This window comes from Ochlerotatus camptorhynchus, unplaced genomic scaffold, assembly GCF_037179485.1.
Source record: "Ochlerotatus camptorhynchus isolate MF236.1 unplaced genomic scaffold, CSIRO-AGI_Acam_v1.1 ptg000078l, whole genome shotgun sequence".
In the NCBI taxonomy this organism is placed as follows: Eukaryota; Metazoa; Arthropoda; class Insecta; order Diptera; family Culicidae; genus Ochlerotatus; species Ochlerotatus camptorhynchus.
The window spans coordinates 490,597-508,126 of NW_027040568.1; the positions used below are offsets into that span (position 1 = coordinate 490,597).

Here is a 17,530-nt window from a genome sequence, read left to right on the forward strand (position 1 = left end):
TGGAGACTCAATACACAACTATAGGAACCTAACGCTTCTAACGTATCGCAACTATAGGAGCGTTTACCCTAACACATCTGAAGAATTCAGTTGCTGCCGTAGTAAGTTTTGTTGATTGACAGGTATTCAATACAATTCCTGAAGCAAGAAGCTTAGCAACAATCCGTAATACAGATATGACACAACTTTTTCCTAAATTTATTACATTAACCTTAATCCAGCATTTCGTACCTACGTACACTGTGGTGCAAAGTTGATCGGACAAAGGTCGTTTTCATACAAACTAGCCAAATTTAACATGTTGTAAATGTGTTTTGTTATGATCAATTGAGCTGAAATTTTGACGCAAAACTACAAATATGTTGAATTTTACGTGTAAGAAATACCAAATTTTTTTAAGCCCCGCATAGCTGATCGGACAAAGGTCAATGGAAAAGCAAGTTTTGTGTCAAAATTTCAGCTCAATTGATCATAACAGAACACATTTACAACTTGTTAAACTTGGTTAATTTTTAAGTGTAGACTTGTGTGTATGTAATGAGAAGTCACCACCAACGTTTTTGCAGCAAAGTACACTACTGCGTTGAAAATAATCCCTTAAAATAGTGTTCACTCAAGCCAGACCAAATACAAATATTCATCTTCAGAGTTTTATCATTACTAGCGTGTTGATATGATCGGTCAAGTCAGACCGAACTGTGATTTTTTTTTTTGATTTCGAGAAAAACGAATTTAAAGTTGGCTGTTTGTGTCTTATGTAATGGGACAAATCATTTGACCGTTTTCTCTTGCTACTCTAATTTTTCAAATCTGGCTGAAAAAGTGAAAGCTGTAGCTGAGGGAATTCTTGATCTTATGATATCCTTAATTCATTTCTTGTTTTTATTTTGCTACTTAGTCCCTTCTGACTTCACGCCGACTATATGATCTTGTATAGTATAATGTAGTGCTGTTTTACATTCAAAATCGTCCATTTATATTTTTACTGGTCTGAGTAAAAGTATTCTGAGGGATTCTGAGCCTAATATTTTTCCACCAAATGGGCTGAAAGCTTCAGAGGCTTCCAAAAAATGTATTTTCGAAGATTTCCGCATAAGGACTTGTTGAAGGACACATAGTTCCACAGATATTACGGTATTATTTGGGGTGCTAACATGCTAACGGTATCCCAACTACCGTAAGGTTGCCATCCACCGCTCACGTAGTCTTCCTTTACCTTCCTTTAGCATCCTTTCGACAAGCCATTGCGTCTTTCTAGGATCATGAGTGGTGATCTTACGGTGATTCCAGTCTCTGGAACCATGTGTTGAGTCTGCTTGAATCTATACTAGAAGATATTTCTGGAACCATCTAAAAACTTCACCCCATTTCAAAAGACGCATACGAAAAGGGCACACAAGTCTTCTGTGAACAAACCCTTGCAGTCCCTTCTCTCGTCACGCGACAACATCACATATGATGGGAACGCGAGAGTCAAGGCATGCGAAACAGCGCACGGCGATGGCGCCCTGAGAGAGCGCATTGAGATGTTTCAACGAAACAGTCGCATGTTATTGAATACATGCGTCGCTTGAGAGAGCAATTGATGAGACAAAAAAAAAGAAACGCTTGAATTTGTTGAGAGCGTGTAGCTTGTCGCGCGCATAGTTCTGGTCTCTCTTTTGTACAATTAATGTAGCACATCATGGATTTGAGAGTCATGCGACGCTCCGTCTCACAGCTTTTGTGTACGCCTGAGATTTCCGGAAGCCTGATCCTGACTATCAGTTGGTGCAGACAAGTAGCCAACATATCCGGGCCCATTTAAATAAGTTCCGCTGCGATACCATCCTTCGCAGCTGCTTTGTTATTAAGGTGATATGATACAGCGGTCACAAATCACAGCAGGATGGCTGAATCGCACTGCCACTTTAACTTTTCTAGGAAGTAAACCTCAGACACTGTTGCGATTTCAACCATGAAATTTGCTTCCTTCTCCATATTTCCATCGCAGTTAACATGGGGAAGCAGTTTGGTATTGTATGTTCTCTGGTAGTTGATTTTATATTCCAGAAAATGCGAAGTGGCATCAGAGCAAAGGCTTCCAGATTGTATCAGCTGTTTGATAGCATCCTTAATTACACTTTTCGAGGAAGTTGTCATGTCTCCCTCGTCCACCGTATCGATGAAACTATTTCTTCTGCTGTCTTGGCTCTTCGCCTTTGTGCCATTCAGGTGTTCATCGTAGTGCTGCTTCCACCTTTCGATCGCCTTACGTTTATCACATACCTCCACTCTTATCCTGACACATTTCGGCAGGCGGCACAAAGCTTTTGCGAGATGCGTTGAGTTTCTTGTAGAACTTACGCGTCTCTTGTGAATGATACAGCAGCTTCAATTTGTCACACTCTAATACCCCGTTCACATTACAGCCTATATCACGTAATATAGGCTGTCTTGCAATGACCACTCATACATAGGATTTCCAGTGAAAACTAGATGTATGAGTGCTCATTGCAAGACAGCGTATATCACGTGATATACGCTGTAATGTGTACGGGGTATAATACCCCGTACAGACTATGGCTTATATCATGTAATATAGACTGTCTTGCAATGAGCACTCATACATCTAGTTTTCACTGGAAATCCTATGTATGAGTGCTCATTGCAAGACAGCCTATATTACATGATATAAGCCATAGTCTGTCCGGGGTATAAAGGGCCACCCACATTAAATCCATTTGCGTTGCGTTGATAATTTGACAGTTACGCCTGAATATTATCCCGAAAAAGATGGGCTGTCTTCACTTCTGTTTGAATCGCTCTCCGTGTTGTAAATTTTAAAATTCTAATATAAATATTTGATAAAAAGGAGAAAAGGAGCTATCCACTATCAAAGGGACATTCTTCGAGTTTCATTTCAGGGATGAAAATTCAACACAACTGTCAGACGCAGCATGCTATTGCCGTTTCAGGGAAAATAATTCGACGCAACTGACAGCCACAGCATGCTATATATTGGCGTTGACGGCACCGTCGAAAAATTGTCTCTTCTAGAAAAGATTGACAGTTTCTTATGGGATTTTTCGGTGGAGTGAAAGGATAGTACGAAGTCCGCCATGTTTCACGCACAGTCTGACGTTTGCTTACGGATTTTAGTCGACTTTCTCTTTCGTTAATAAATTGAGCATAAAAGCGTTTCTTGTTGTGTTTGTCGTATTAGATGCTAGATAAACCACATATTCGTTTATTTAGATAAAAGCTTCTTTTATCGATATGTGTGCTAAAATTCCTGGGAATGTCTTTACATGGCCCTGGGGATACAAAGAGAAAGTCGACAAAGATTACCTGTTAATGTTACTCAGGACCTTAGGTCGGTATATAGGTAGCATCGTGGACTTAATCTCCATGAAATCGGTCGGAATACCCATGTCACGCGACGGTTTCACGGGCTGGATCAGAGTAGGTGGCGATCGGTTGACTTTCGGCGGAGACGGAACATAATACCCCGGTTGAGGTGCTCAACTTACCAAGGTGTAGACTGTCTACAGTTGCACAAGTTGTCTTCGATGGGCAGCACCTAAACCTCCATTGTAGTTCGTAAGCTGATGTGCGGTCTAAATTCCTCCTCCTGGCCTACATGAGCGTTGACATCTCCGACGACCGAAAAAGAATAGTATTGCATCACGTTGGAAAGTTTAGCATCATCCAAAGAGAATGCGTTGATTCAATATTCGTGTTGCAATACTTTTTCAAGCGATCTCATACTTATGATGGGTAGTGTATGTACCGACGATCCATTCCAGTACACTTCCTGCAGCGACTTTTTGACTTAAAATGATCTTTATTTCTTGTGTTTGTGTGGTTTACATGTATGAATTTTTCAAGTGACACAGATGCGTCTTTTCAACTTTAGTACATTTGAGATTTTAATTATTATTTACAGTTCCTAGTCCTATCAGGCCTATTTTTAAAGTATGACCACCTTGGTGGGATTGATTTGATTTGAATTGGAAAAGACTTCCTGTAGCGCTACAAACTCGACATTATGTGGTGTTTACATCTGTGCAGATGTAGTGCTAGTGTACTAGCACTGTACAAAGAAGTAGCCAGTCTAAGCAAACAGGGCATCAGCGTATACCAGCATGAGATTTCAGGAGCAACTGAAATACGTGTTGTCCGTTGTCTAGTGTCAGATAAATTATGGGGATAATAAATAATAAACAAAGAACAGTGATGATTTATTAAACGAAAATGAATGATATTTTTAATTTTTTTCATAGACTTCCCGAAAGCACTGATGCGACTCCTGAAGAACAAGTTGCTCATGTTCAACATTCTCTCCGGCATATTCTACATTCTCGGATCCAGCGGTTACATCACATTCCTGAGCAAGTATATCGAAGTCCAATTCCACAAAACCACAGCAAACGCCACAGTCATAACCGGTCCCATCACACTGTTCGGCATGGTTGCCGGATTCCTAATCTCAGGCATTGTTATCTCCAAGAAGAAGCCCTCACCGAAGATATTACTTTTCTGGAACGTAATCGTTGGCGTCGGCTATATGCTCGGCCAATTCTCGTACTTATTCCTAACCTGTCCGGATGGCAATATGCCGCTGGTCCAGGGCCGTCTGAATCTTTCAACCACATGCAACAGTCAATGTCACTGTGACGGAATTCCGTACAATCCTATCTGTCAGGAAGAAACAGGAATCACGTTCTTCTCCGCCTGTCACGCTGGTTGTGATGCGTGGGATGCCAAGGGAAAATACTACGACCGATGTACCTGCCAAAATGAAAACTATTCACCTATAACGAAACCTTGGGAAATGCACCCTACTTATAGTTCCGTCCTTGTTACTGCAACTTCCACATCCAGATCTACAACTACATCAACGTCAACGTCGACATCTGAGGCGCCCAGTAGTACAATAAACAGTATTACTACATCAACAACGGCTGAGCCAGAATATGCTGCTTCTCCAATACTAAAATCAATGCAACCTCAAAAGAACAGCACTGAAACAGACAAGACGTCCAAATCGGAAGAAACACCTTTAGATGATGTGTACATCTACGATGACGACGATGACGCTGACGCCGACGACAATGATTATCGGTATGAGGAAAAAGACTTGAACGCAACCACAAGCGAGAAAACTGAAGAAAAGGAAGAGAAACAGTCCGCGCGAAGGCGCCGAGAAGTAAATGAAAAAGATTTTACCACATCTGCAACCCCCACCACTGAGAGTCTTTTCACCACTCGTCTTATACCTGGTGCATGCTTGAAGGGATGCGCTCTGGGATTCTATCTTTTCTCAATCATATCCAGTATTATTAACTGCTTTGGAGCATCTGGTCGCATTGGGAATTTATTGGTCAATTATAGGTAACATTTTCACCATAATTTTACTTTTAGTTATTGTAAATAACGATGATGCCTTTTCAGATGCGTCGCCAAGGAAGACAAATCGTTCACGCAAGGGCTGATCCTGATGATGATCAGTTTGTTCGCTCTGATTCCAGGTCCGATCATCTACGGACGAATCATCGATAGTACCTGCTTGGTGTGGACCGAAGAATGTGGCAAGCGGGGGAACTGTCAGCTGTACGATCAGCGACTGTTTCGATACTATATCAATCTGACGGCGTTATGTGAGTTCCAAAAAGTTATGTGACAATGATAGATTTTAACAACGTGTACGATCCTTACAGGTTTAACGGCGATCGGGGTATTTTTCGACGTACTGGTCTGGTGGTATGGTCGAACATTGGATCTATACGGTGATAGAGAGGAGGAGATTAAGGCGACAACGGCGACCACAAAACCACAATCCAAAAGCGCATTCAAGTGATTGCAGAGCACCAAGTGCCCCTTAATTTGCTGTGTTGATAACCACTTTTAGGATATTTCGGATGTAAATGTCCACTAACATCAGGTTTATGTGATTTTTTATTGTAAAATAGAATAAAAATTCTAAATTTCGCAAATATGCATTCTAAATCTGTGATTTGTTAAAGCAATAATTTTGTTACGATTGCATTGCACGATTGTGAATAAATTTGATAAACAATCCCAATCGATAGTAAGCTATGTTTGCAATGGGAAAGAAATATCTCTGATGGATTCACACAGTAATATCTTTTTGTGTTGTAGGATATTCAATAACTGTACTTACATAAAGTCGGCAATCTTCAATGAACCATAAGTGGACTCCAACGTATCGTAGATATTCTACCAACGACTAGACTTCGCTTGAATAACATCATAAACTAACAAACGTGTGAAATGGGATAAGCGTAATGCGATCGAGAAGTTTCTGCTTAATGGCTTGTCGCTTTGGATTTCAGCTTTCTGAACTCAACAGCCTTTCCTACCGGTTGAATGCCGAGCTTCTTGGCTTGGGACAGTGATCGCCAAATCTAAAAAGGAGACATCGTGACATCGTGAAAACAAATTGGAGTAGTAGAACTGAAAACTAACTCACCTTAATTTCGTAATCATCGCTTGTGGTCACTAGCATTTCGTTGTCTCGTGGATTGAAAGCTACACTATTCACCACATCGTCGTGTTGATATTTAGCCAGACAAACTCCGTAGTAACGATCCCAAAGATACGCATGCATATCTTCAGCTCCGCTGTGGAAATAGGAGAATTAAGTTTAAATTTTGTGGTGCTTGCAATGCGGTTCACCTAAGAGGTTACGCATACAAGCATAACTGTCCCAGTTGTATAGGTCCTATACTGCCGCTCTTCGCATGTCGGTCCCATAGTTGTTTTTGTCAAAACTGAGTTTTTCAATGCAAATGGTAGATAATCACACATATTTTCAGAATACTGGATGAGCTCAACAACTTTGTTCTGAAAAAGTTTGGAAATACAGTCAAATTAGTTGTCCCATCACATAAGAAGCAATGGTACGAAGCAAACTTAAAACGCGATTTTCTCGGCTTAGTGATTTTCGCTATGGGACGGACATGCGAATAGCGGCAGTATATAGGCAACACATTTCCATTGTTTTTAATTTGCTACTGAAGAATTAGACTCTATTTAATATTGTCCATAGAAGCTTTATTGAGAAAACATTGAGATGGTTATCAAGCGGATAGCAACTTTCCGGATATCCGGATAGTGAAATTTCAAATTTGTTCTCCCTTTAACAGTTTTCTTTTTACTGTTGCAAATATTTGTCAAAACGTTGGTTTTTAGGTGCCCATGTGGTCGATGTGGAATGGCAAATTAGTTAATTGCCAAATTTAATAAAATTGCAAAATCAAAATATCCGGAAAATCCGAGTCCCGCATCTACATTGTAGTAAATTGTCTAGAACAGATGTTTCTTACTTTTACTTTATTGAAATCCTGCAGGTCATACGTCAAAAAACCGAGTCAATTCGAGCTGGTAGAACTCGCGCGCACAAAAAATAGTGACAACTTATCACTCACGGTGAAGTGATTCCCATTTGATTTACACGGCAATCACTTCACCGTGAAGTGACATCCGTAATAAGGGCCGAAGTCTTTTTTTACACGGTTTTTCGCGATTTACACGGTACGTTTTTAACGATTTCTCGACAACGATACAACCTATCGACTTGATTCCAATCACATTATCCGTTTCAAGCTATACGTAATTTAATGGCATATTTATAAGAAATCACAATTTTTGGTGTAAATACAGATATTTTTGAAATATTTCTATAGCATGCTATAATTACAAATGGCATCAAAATCCAATTTTTTAAAAACATTTAAGCAAGTGAAAAATTAAAATCACGTAGGTTTTTTTACACGGTACATATCCCCCGTGTAAAAAAGACCTAAGTGTATCGCGAATTGTTTCTACCAAATCGAATTCCCTCGTATTTGACTGAATGAACGAACACCAGTACAAGTACCATGTATTAATACGGATCGGTGAAATTAACGCCAAAAAAGTGCTCGCGATCTGGTTCAAGTTGAAAGTTTTTTTTTTATTTAAGGGATTTTTAGCCATAGGCTAGTTCATCTCTTACGAGTTGAAAGTTAATTTTTCAAAAATTCTTGCGCTGTTCTTCAGAGAATTATTTCAAAAGAGATTTCCGTTTTCGCTGTCTGAACTTATTTCACAAAAAATAAAAAATAAACGAGCTAGTTGATATAAAATCCTCCCGCTGTATTTCTGCCACTCTGCTGACGTTTTCTTTTTCTAGATTAGATGTTATGCTTTATACATGATGGTATTTAAGTTGCATACATGTAGGAGTAACCCGTGCATTATTATAGATGGAAGTATACATTTAGGATGCATTGAATACGCATTTATAAGATTTTCACTTTTTGTAACGCTTGATTTACGTTACTCATAACAGCAATTAAAACTTCAACGGCTGCTTAGGAGTTACCAATAAAGAAGTTCACGAGTCACAGTTCGTGGTCTATTTCATCACATAAGGGGTGTTTTACATATATGCTGGTTCAGCACTGCCAACTTCAACCAAATAGCACGAATATGTTGAGCTGGTTGAACAACTTGGCAGTGCTAACCCAGCATGTATGTAAACACCACATAATATACGTTCTCTCTGGCTGGTCGTCTCTCTATCTCAAGCAAGAAAGTTCGCTCGAGCAATAATGCTTTGAGCGTGACGTACTTAATGGATAATGTTGTGCATATATTTTGAGTTGTTTGCGGCACGTTATATCAATAATGTAATCGACATCTATAATTTGAACCTCTAAAAAGATTTCGGTTTTCCGAATATCACAGAATGTAGGGTAGAGCGCTACTTCGTCGTAATCGCCCATTTCCGTTCTATCGATCAGAAAAGATCAATAATATCAATGATCTCACCGTGCACAAATCAATAATAGGTATAGCGGCGCCGGTGGTGTAGTGGTAAGCGTGATTACCTCTCACCCCAGCAGGCCTGGGTTCAATCCCAGTCGGCGCCGCCGGGATGTTCTGAGGCATATAACATCTCTGATCACGGGGAGTAAAGTAAAGCCGTTGGTCCCCGGTTCATAAGTTGATGGATCGATAGGTAGGGTCCAGGTGTGGAAGCTGCCTTCCTGGCGTCGGTAGCATTGGTGTTCAGCACGGAAAACAAGATCGACGGAAAACAAATCAAGAAAAAAAAATAGGTATGTGGCGATGCGTTAGTTCATTAGCTACAACATAAATCCTATTAGAGCGCATTGTATGAATATTTACGCTCATTGTTCTCAAAACAAAACAAGCGCTCCTAGCGAATCCCCTTTTTCTACGTTTATCCGTTGGACGAAGAAAATCTAATGGCGTTTCAATGCGTTTGGACGGAATTGAAGCTCGTAGGGCGAATTTAGAATCAAGAAGCAGTATTAGATTTTAAGCAATATATCAATAATTTGTGACTCTTTATCAAATACAATGGTACGTATGGAAAGGTGAATAAATTTAGAAGTCATATTTGACACAAATATTCCCCTTTTTGTTTAAACTAGCTCAGAAAAGAGAGATAAAGCGTGGGTTGTGCTTAGTACGAAGGAAATTAGATCAAAAACCCTAGGTGTTAGTTGAAAATTACTCACCTTGCTACATAGTTATCGCACACATCCAGGAAAATGAAGAAACATTCCGTGTTTGGCGTATAAGCTTTATGTGCTCTCAACATGGTGCCGACCTTCTTCAAAGTCATCAGATCTATAACGTGAATGTCGATTTCCTGTGCAATCGGCGGTGGTTCCAATGGATTCCGTATCACATAGTTCTTCGGCCAAGGTCGACTGTTAACATAGAGATAACGGTGATCCGGACTCAAACCCATACCGATAATATGCCCATGCAGGTCAATTAGCTTGTCAACTTTGTCGAAACGATCAGCAACCGCCTCATAGTTGGACCAGTTGGCCTCCATCGGAGGAGTCTCGTTCTGCAATATATATTGGAGGCGGATTTCTTCTTGGGACATCTCACGCATAATTACCTCCATCTCCCGTTGTCGATCTCGCAAAGCAATCCGTTCCTTCAACGTAGGTCCGGGATCCAGGCGTCGAGGGAAATTAACGCTACTCATTCGTTTGAATCCTATTTGATGGGGCGTGTATGTCTTTGATCCCGTTGAGAAGATCAGATATTTCGGGCATAGATTGTCCAAATCGTCCACCTCTGACATATCGTCATCTTCCTGATCATCGTCGTCGTCCAGGCAATCGTCCGATGATTCGTAGTAACTGTCCTCATATTCCCTACGGTACTCATCCAAATAATGTATCGGACTGGCATAGTCTTGATTTTCCAAAGGGACATATGGAAAATCAAGATCGATATCTGGAATAAATACTGTATAACACAAGACATTTGCAATCAACAACACTAAAGGCTGCAAAATGAACGATACGAACCCCTTCCGGCGCGGTACATGTTATCCATGGCTTGATCTTGGTTCATTTGATAGTGCGAAAGAGGATTTCCTATCCGTCTATCGTCTTCTTCATCTTCGATACTCGTCTTATTGCCGGTTCCTTCGGATGTACTTGGTCCTTCGGCACCGGCTTCCTCTATCTTTTCATCGCTCAGCCAAGGACAATTTGCTACCATAATGGCTCTGATGGAACTTGCATTCCTGTTGTAGAATTTGTACAGTTGATTACGAATCGGTGTATGCTCCGAGTCAACTTCCTGATTGGCCTTGTTCAACCATAGAATCGACGAACTAACCAAGTGGGCTAACCAATTCAGGTCACCCGACAGTAGGTGCTGATCACTGAACCATGTCCCGAAAATGTCGTATGGCCGGTTCGTTACGCGACACTTTAGTCGGAAGCCGTCTGGAACAAAACGTGAATAATTTAATCGATTATAAAGGACGATAAATTAAATAGGAACTTACTTTGCACAGTAAAAACGGCAATCTCGCCGGACGTGCTGTGTGGTGAACCGAAATGTACACCAGACACCAACAGTAAGGTATCGCTCTGGTTGAACTGCGAGAACTGAGTGTACTTCCAGCTTAGTTTACGCATGTCGTACGAGTCGCGGATCGTTGAAGGGTATGCTGAGTTCCAGACCTTGAAGGAAAAATAAAGCTGGTTAGCTTGTTGTCGAGTGCAGCATTTTAAAATTGTTTAAAATATGGTTTTAGAACTACCAAATCGACAAATCTTTGTGGACTGAAATCAGAATGCGATGTCGATATCCGGACTCGACACCTTTTTAAAATTTGAAGAAAGAAATGACGAAACGCTACAACAATTATAAGAAGAATGCCAGCGTCTTCTCAATTCGAAACACGATAGTGCAATGATCGAAAATCAGTCCTCATACGATCGAGTACATGCGATTAAATAGTTAAGCACCGCGAGCATACTCCGTCAGAAGCAGACAGTCAGAGCAAACCATCATCATAATGTTGGGTATGTGGAGCACTACGTTGCTCTTTTCAGCATAATTGTCTCATTCGTTAAAACATCAATCTTAGAAAAACGCTGTTACAGATTTGTTTCTCCATGGGCTCTTGTCCCATAGTTTTGGTATTTTTCGCGACATTTTCTGAACAATGTAGGAAACTTTTGTAAAGTGATGGTACTTAACAATCGATTCCAATGTATAACTCTCTTTTGCCAAAAAAAAACTAATGGAACTATTATGCCGCACAGGGCAGTACACTACGTACGACACCAGTCGGCGAGTAAGGATGCATTCAATGGCAAGCAACGTAGTGACTGTTAACAGTTGTAACATACAATATCGTCAGTTTGTACCTGTTCAGTAAAAAGGCAAGAACATCCAGTTGCAATTGGACACCGCCTCGGACATCAGCAAGCAAATTTGGCAACATATCGGAATCCCAAAGCTACTTCACCCAGTACCCGAGCAAAGTCGGTTAACAAAATGAAAGCAAATCGATATTAAAGATTGCAGTTCCTATCATAATGAATACTCATTTTGATTTCAATTGTCACGACATTAGTCTGATATCATATTGTGCTTTCATTATGCAGTCAAGACATTTTAAATGAAAGCAACTTAACTTGAAGTTCTGCTGTTAACGTCTTGTTTAAGATTTAAGTTAAGCTTATCTGTCGTTGAACTAACGATTATTGTTTAATTGTTTTGTGTTAATTTTAGGTCATTCGCAACCAACCCGAGGTGACATTTGAGCTCAAGTCTTTCAGCGTGAGAAGCTTGGATGCTAACCATTTACACCAGGCCCGTATTCAGTCAAACATTATGAATGCAAAATCAGTAATCAAATTGATTTCATTGAAAGCAGGATTAGTTTTCCGTTTGCTTCAACAGTGTAAAATTTTGCTCTCATTTTTGATGTGTTAACCGTTAAGTCAACCAAAATGAGATCAAATGGAGTATTCAAAGTAAGTTACATCATAACAGCAAATTCTGATTTCAATTTGATCTCTAACTTTGCTCGGGTAGTCAGTATCGAAACAGCTTCTCGACACTATTTGCAACTTCTAGGGGAATTCACTTGCGACATTACCGTTGGAGAAGTCACACGACACACGACACATGACATCATCCATATGTGGTCCATATCGATGACCAAATTCTGCAATCGACAAGCGAGCCACTCCGTTCCAGAATCAATACAACTGGTTTTTCAACAAAGCTTTAAATCTATCAGTTTTGCATATTTCCTATAATTCTTTTGAAAAAAACAGAAGTAAAATAATTATTCCATTAAGTATATTCAACGTTCGCTGAGCTGTGTCGACTTTTCACCAAACAAAGGGCATTCACTAACTAAAATGCATATCATGTGTCAAACCAGATAACAAAAAATATTTATAATACATTATTGCTCATCCGGTTTATGTCAACAAATTGAAATTAAAGTTTGACAGATACATATCCATTAACTGAGCATTTGTAGTCAGGCTTGCAATTGCTCATTACAGCTAAAATGCTATTTTTCGTAATTATGAAACAATGAGATACTATAATGATAATTTTTATTTGTAAGATGCAAGAAGAGGTGTACAAGGTTTTTGACTTAGCTAACGTCTACTGTATTCAAGCAGCTTAAGACCAATTTCTTTACCTCCCCTCAAGCCGCTTTTTTACTAGTTCGTTCTAGGCTCAAGCCTTAATCCTGGTTTAACTAAATGGGTACATTGGTGCTTAGCGATATTGGCATTTATATGTCATTAACACTCCGAACACAAAGCCTTCGGTAGAATGTGTAACGGAAAACTTGCAATGTTTGAATGAATGAATTTTACACTCGATCATTTTCAAATGTTACAAAAAATGAACAGTGAACTATTGGCTCCGTAAAGCAAATTCAATTGAATCTTCCAAATAAACGATCTAGCTATTAAAAAGGTTTTAACATGTTTGGCAATGCTGCAATATTGCGCATTTAAGGGTTAAAATGTTTCATCTGCTCGTCGAGTAATGATGCTTTTTTTTTTTAGATGTTGCAAGTATTTTTGCTTTTAACATTTTGAGCAGCTTTTCGTTTCCTTTCAGCATCGCTTTCCCTATCGATAGTATCCTGTTTCTTCCTGTTGATAGCTTCCTTATAACGATCGTAGGAGTTTTTGGCAAGACTTTTCGTGATTCCGACTTTCGTCACGCCTCCAGCATTCAATATTGCATTATGAACAATGCGCTGAGCCACAAAATTTTCTTCTGTCTGGATGATAACCAAGCACTCCTTATTTACGAAAAATCCCTGTTCCAGCGTGGCATTTCTATGCGACAATATAAGAATTTTCGTGACGAAACCCGTAAGGTTTGGAAAATCTTTGCCAGCAACATTCATAAGCCTCATCTACAATCTGTGCAAACGTTCCTCACTTCAGCGATTATTTTTCAAAATTTACTTAAAATTAAGAGCATCACACAACTCATTATATTTCACCTTAATTTTGTCTGCTACCGTACCGTTAATATTACCCTTCTCCACTAGTTGTTCAAGACAAAAATTCAACTGCTTTTTAGCTGTTTCAGGAGAATTCGATATAATAGTAGGATCGAGGCAAGAAACATATATGGCCATAGGGTATGACAACAGTTCTGTCGGAAAATTAGGAGGGTTTTCTCCGATATGTACTATGTTTTCTCCCACAGGACTTTTAACCGCAGCTTTCACAGCAAATCCCAGCTCAATCTTGGCTGCCGGCAAGAAAAAGCATCAGAAAATTCGACACTTATGAGCGATTTGAGATTCACTTTCAAAAGCGCCGTTTTGACCAATTTATCCATAAAGCTGAGTTTAGACAGGGCAAGTCAATTTATCAAGTCAGTTGCTTGAACGCGAATTGAACGTGTAAACCATGGCATTCAGTTGACTTGATAAACTCATCTGAATTGAAATAAGTTGAACCAGGCTCAACTTTTCAAGCCAATTGAAATCAACTGAGTTGATCATTTGACTTGCCTAGTCTAAACCCAGCTTAACTGATTTAATTAGATTTTTTAATTCGGTGAAAAGAAAAGGCACCATAGGTTCATCGCTTTGAACACTTTTCAGGAATGGTTCAACTGCAGCAGCAGTTGTCATGAAAAAGCTTAGCAAACCGACATACATCTGTAAATTATTATATTTCCTGGTTTTGCTTTAAAATTCCCGGTTTTTCCTGGTATGTATATAAAAATTCCTGACATTTTCCTGGTTTTCCCGGTTTTGCTGGTTAACTTGCCATTTTAAAAACGTTAGTTTCGTATTGATTGTTGATACTACGCTGCCTGTGGGCGCATAATTGTCCCATGTGTATATGAAAGCCCTAGGGGTCTGGCAACCCTATATCAATCCTATACGTTTGACAGTAGGCAACATCACGGGCCTTATTTAAATACGGCCAGCCTGACGTATACATGGTGGAAAGGAACAGAAAATCGTGTTATAAGCAGAAAGACAAGAGCAGATGATAGCATCACAAAAAAATGGCTGCCAGCTAGGCCCCTGGAAAGCCCATAGAACATGGGACAATTAACCGTCCATCGAAAGTACACTGCCCTGTGCGGCATAATAGTTCCATTAGCATCATTGGCGCAAAATGAGTTAAACTTTGGAATCGGTTGTCAGTGAATACGAAAAGTTTCCAACTTTGTTAAGAAAAATACCAAAACTATATTATTGTACACATTGAAGTGCTTGTGGGAACCTATAGACATCTTAGTATCCGGTTCAATATACTTTGATGCATTTTCGAAAAATTCAAAAGCAGTTTTTTTATGCCTAAAAGTAAATTAAATAATGAGTCCATGTAAAACATATCTTTAACAGCGTTTTTCTCAGCTTGCTGGACAATATTGCTTAAAAGAGCAATACAGACTATTATAAAATTTACGTGCTATCTTAAGCTTGGTAGGCATTAATAATTTCATTTTAAAAGTGACCGGATTTCGGTGCGTTGCGGTGTTAGTTTTCAGATAATCGGGCATTCTGGGTACTGACATTCGGAGTAATGTAATAGAGTTGCTAGCATTTAGGGGAAAACATTAAGGAAAAAATGTAGAAAATTCCTGAAGTGCGCGCAATTACAGCGCTTAGCGGTACCTATAAATGCCCATGAATGTCAAACAAAGCATAGCTAGTTAAACGACTCCGTAAATTACAACTAAAAGATACTCACAATGACAAATCCATCTTTGGAACAGGTAGCGAACATTTTCCCATTATGAGAAAAGCTGACATGTAACACCTGATGTGAATGATTCGTCAACACATCCGTCATCACCATTGGAACATTATCCGTCAGTCGTTTGAACTCCGATCTCCAGGCTTCCGCGCCTAAAACGAAACATCACAGTGCGATACAGATGCTAAAGATTTTCTGTAGACACAAAACAACAGACGATGAACTGCACTGTGTAAATATTTACAAACATTATAATTACGCAATTCATGTTGTGATAGTTGCTGATTACCAATACACCAATACAGTGCATCATATGAAAATAAAAGCTGCATGGTTGCACACTTATTACAAATCGTACTTTGACTACACGCAACTATCGCATATGAATAATGTGCCATATAACTATGCGTAATAAAAAAACGAAAAGAACACTCAATCTTATACATGATGGCAAGACGCAATTATGTCACAACCATCGAGTGCCCATACTTGTTTGAATTAAATCCAAAAGAGGCCCTTACCTGGCTTCAGTCCTATAGTGGTGTCCACATTGAATTCCCTTTGGAAGTATTTTCGCCATATGTAATCGTCACGGCTCAGTTTGTTCCAGCGTTTGCATGTTTGTCCAGCATTCAGCAGATCCCGGGGATTCAAGTAGAGGAATATTTTTGTAAACATTGGTTCCGGAATGAAGACCCATGGGGAGTTTTCGCAGTAATCCAGTTCATCTACCTCGGCGCCACTGCTACAACTGCTTCCGGAGCGGGAACGGCCTTCCGTCCTTTCATTCGCTCTTGCTCGCCGAGATCCCATCGGCAATGCAAGCCCTGCTCCTTCTTCGGACATTTTCTTTCGATTACTCACCTATTCTTTCGCAATTGATTACAAGCCAACTTTCGCTGTCGTTTGTAGAGTAAAATGTGGTAAATTTTTGATATGAGACGTTCTTCTTCTGAGCACTGAGCACTACGAAGACAAATTTAAAAACAAGTGGGATTATTTACCTACTTTAAAATATTTGCCACTGAATTCGATATTTCGCCACTGATTTTGCGCTGATCGACACACTCACTTCACTACTGCGACGCGAAACGAATAATGAATAAAGCGAAGTGAATGTAAATAAAAATAAAACTGCTCCTCCAAACAAACACAAACAACAAAATATACACCACCACCAGCGAGATCGACGACAGCTGATGGCTTAGAAAAAAATAAAACGTCATCGATTTGATTCGAATCAACTCGGTGGATCAGAATAGGGATTTCTGAGCAATATACAGTAGAGGGTCTACTTATAGGCTGTGAACCATTTGCCGAGTTAAATTTAACTCGTGGTTAAAAGTGACATTTCGAAGTTATTCTGTATGTTCGAAAATCCCTGTGCTGTAGATCAACCGGATTTCGAGAAGAACTCAGCCACGGTTGTCAAAATTTAACTTCTTTTCTGTCAGAAATAACCACGCTCGGATCGCAGGGTTAATCGATAACTTTCCATCTGTCATATTTTAACCAAAAGTTTAAATAATTCACCAAATGGTTCACAGCCTAGTTCACAGCCTTAGTTACACACCAAATTTCTTAAATCTTGTTAGGTGCTTTTTTGCTGGATTTGTTCGGTGAAATATCATTTTTACCGAATGCTTTGTAAACAATATTATTTGAACAATTTTCCGCATGCTGAATTTCCATAATTTGCAGAAATTTACCGAAAACTGTAAATCTAATTTGCTGATTGAAACTGTAAATGCAATTCTGTAAAAATTGTAACGAAGTACAGCTTTTCCGTAAAACTTACTGAACAGATTTGTAAACTTTGTACTGCCAAACCTCGTGTCAAAATCAACCTTTGCTGCCATTTCGATGTTGAGTGTTCTCCGGTTCTATGTTGTGAAACGTAAGTACTTTACTTTTTTGCTAGATTTTGTTCAATTTACACCGAAAATTTAATAAGCTTTCATTTCTGGGCCAATTTC

At 39.4% G+C, this 17,530-nt stretch overlaps 2 protein-coding genes across 8 annotated transcripts in view; one reads left to right on the top strand and one right to left on the bottom strand.

Annotated features, from left to right (window-relative positions):
- Positions 1-6,067, top strand: part of Oatp33Ea (Organic anion transporting polypeptide 33Ea) — a 64,319-nt gene extending 58,252 nt beyond the window's left edge. For all 3 annotated transcript variants that reach the window (XM_065217694.1, XM_065217696.1, XM_065217695.1), the window contains exons 6-8: positions 4,266-5,376; positions 5,437-5,642; positions 5,703-6,067. In XM_065217694.1, the coding sequence (XP_065073766.1) occupies positions 4,266-5,376; positions 5,437-5,642; positions 5,703-5,842 (1,457 nt within the window). In that variant the 3' untranslated portion in view covers positions 5,843-6,067. The remainder of the gene's footprint in view (positions 1-4,265; positions 5,377-5,436; positions 5,643-5,702) is intronic.
- On the bottom strand, positions 5,739-16,643 carry Fbw5 (F-box and WD repeat domain containing 5). Of its 5 annotated transcripts, XM_065217705.1 has the most exons (9): positions 16,559-16,642; positions 16,076-16,453; positions 15,549-15,706; positions 10,838-11,015; positions 10,350-10,775; positions 9,932-10,287; positions 9,537-9,877; positions 6,476-6,626; positions 5,739-6,410 (listed from the first exon to the last, which is right to left on the bottom strand). In XM_065217705.1, the coding sequence occupies exons 2-9, from the start codon at positions 16,398-16,400 to the stop codon at positions 6,312-6,314; spliced, it is 2,034 nt and encodes a 677-aa protein (XP_065073777.1). In that variant the 5' UTR covers positions 16,401-16,453; positions 16,559-16,642; the 3' UTR covers positions 5,739-6,311. The 5 variants fall into 5 exon arrangements, with proteins under 5 accessions (XP_065073777.1, XP_065073776.1, XP_065073773.1 ...); XM_065217704.1 differs by having other exon boundaries at positions 9,537-10,275; positions 16,559-16,643; XM_065217701.1 differs by having other exon boundaries at positions 9,537-10,287.
- Between the last annotated feature and the right edge of the window lie 887 nt (positions 16,644-17,530).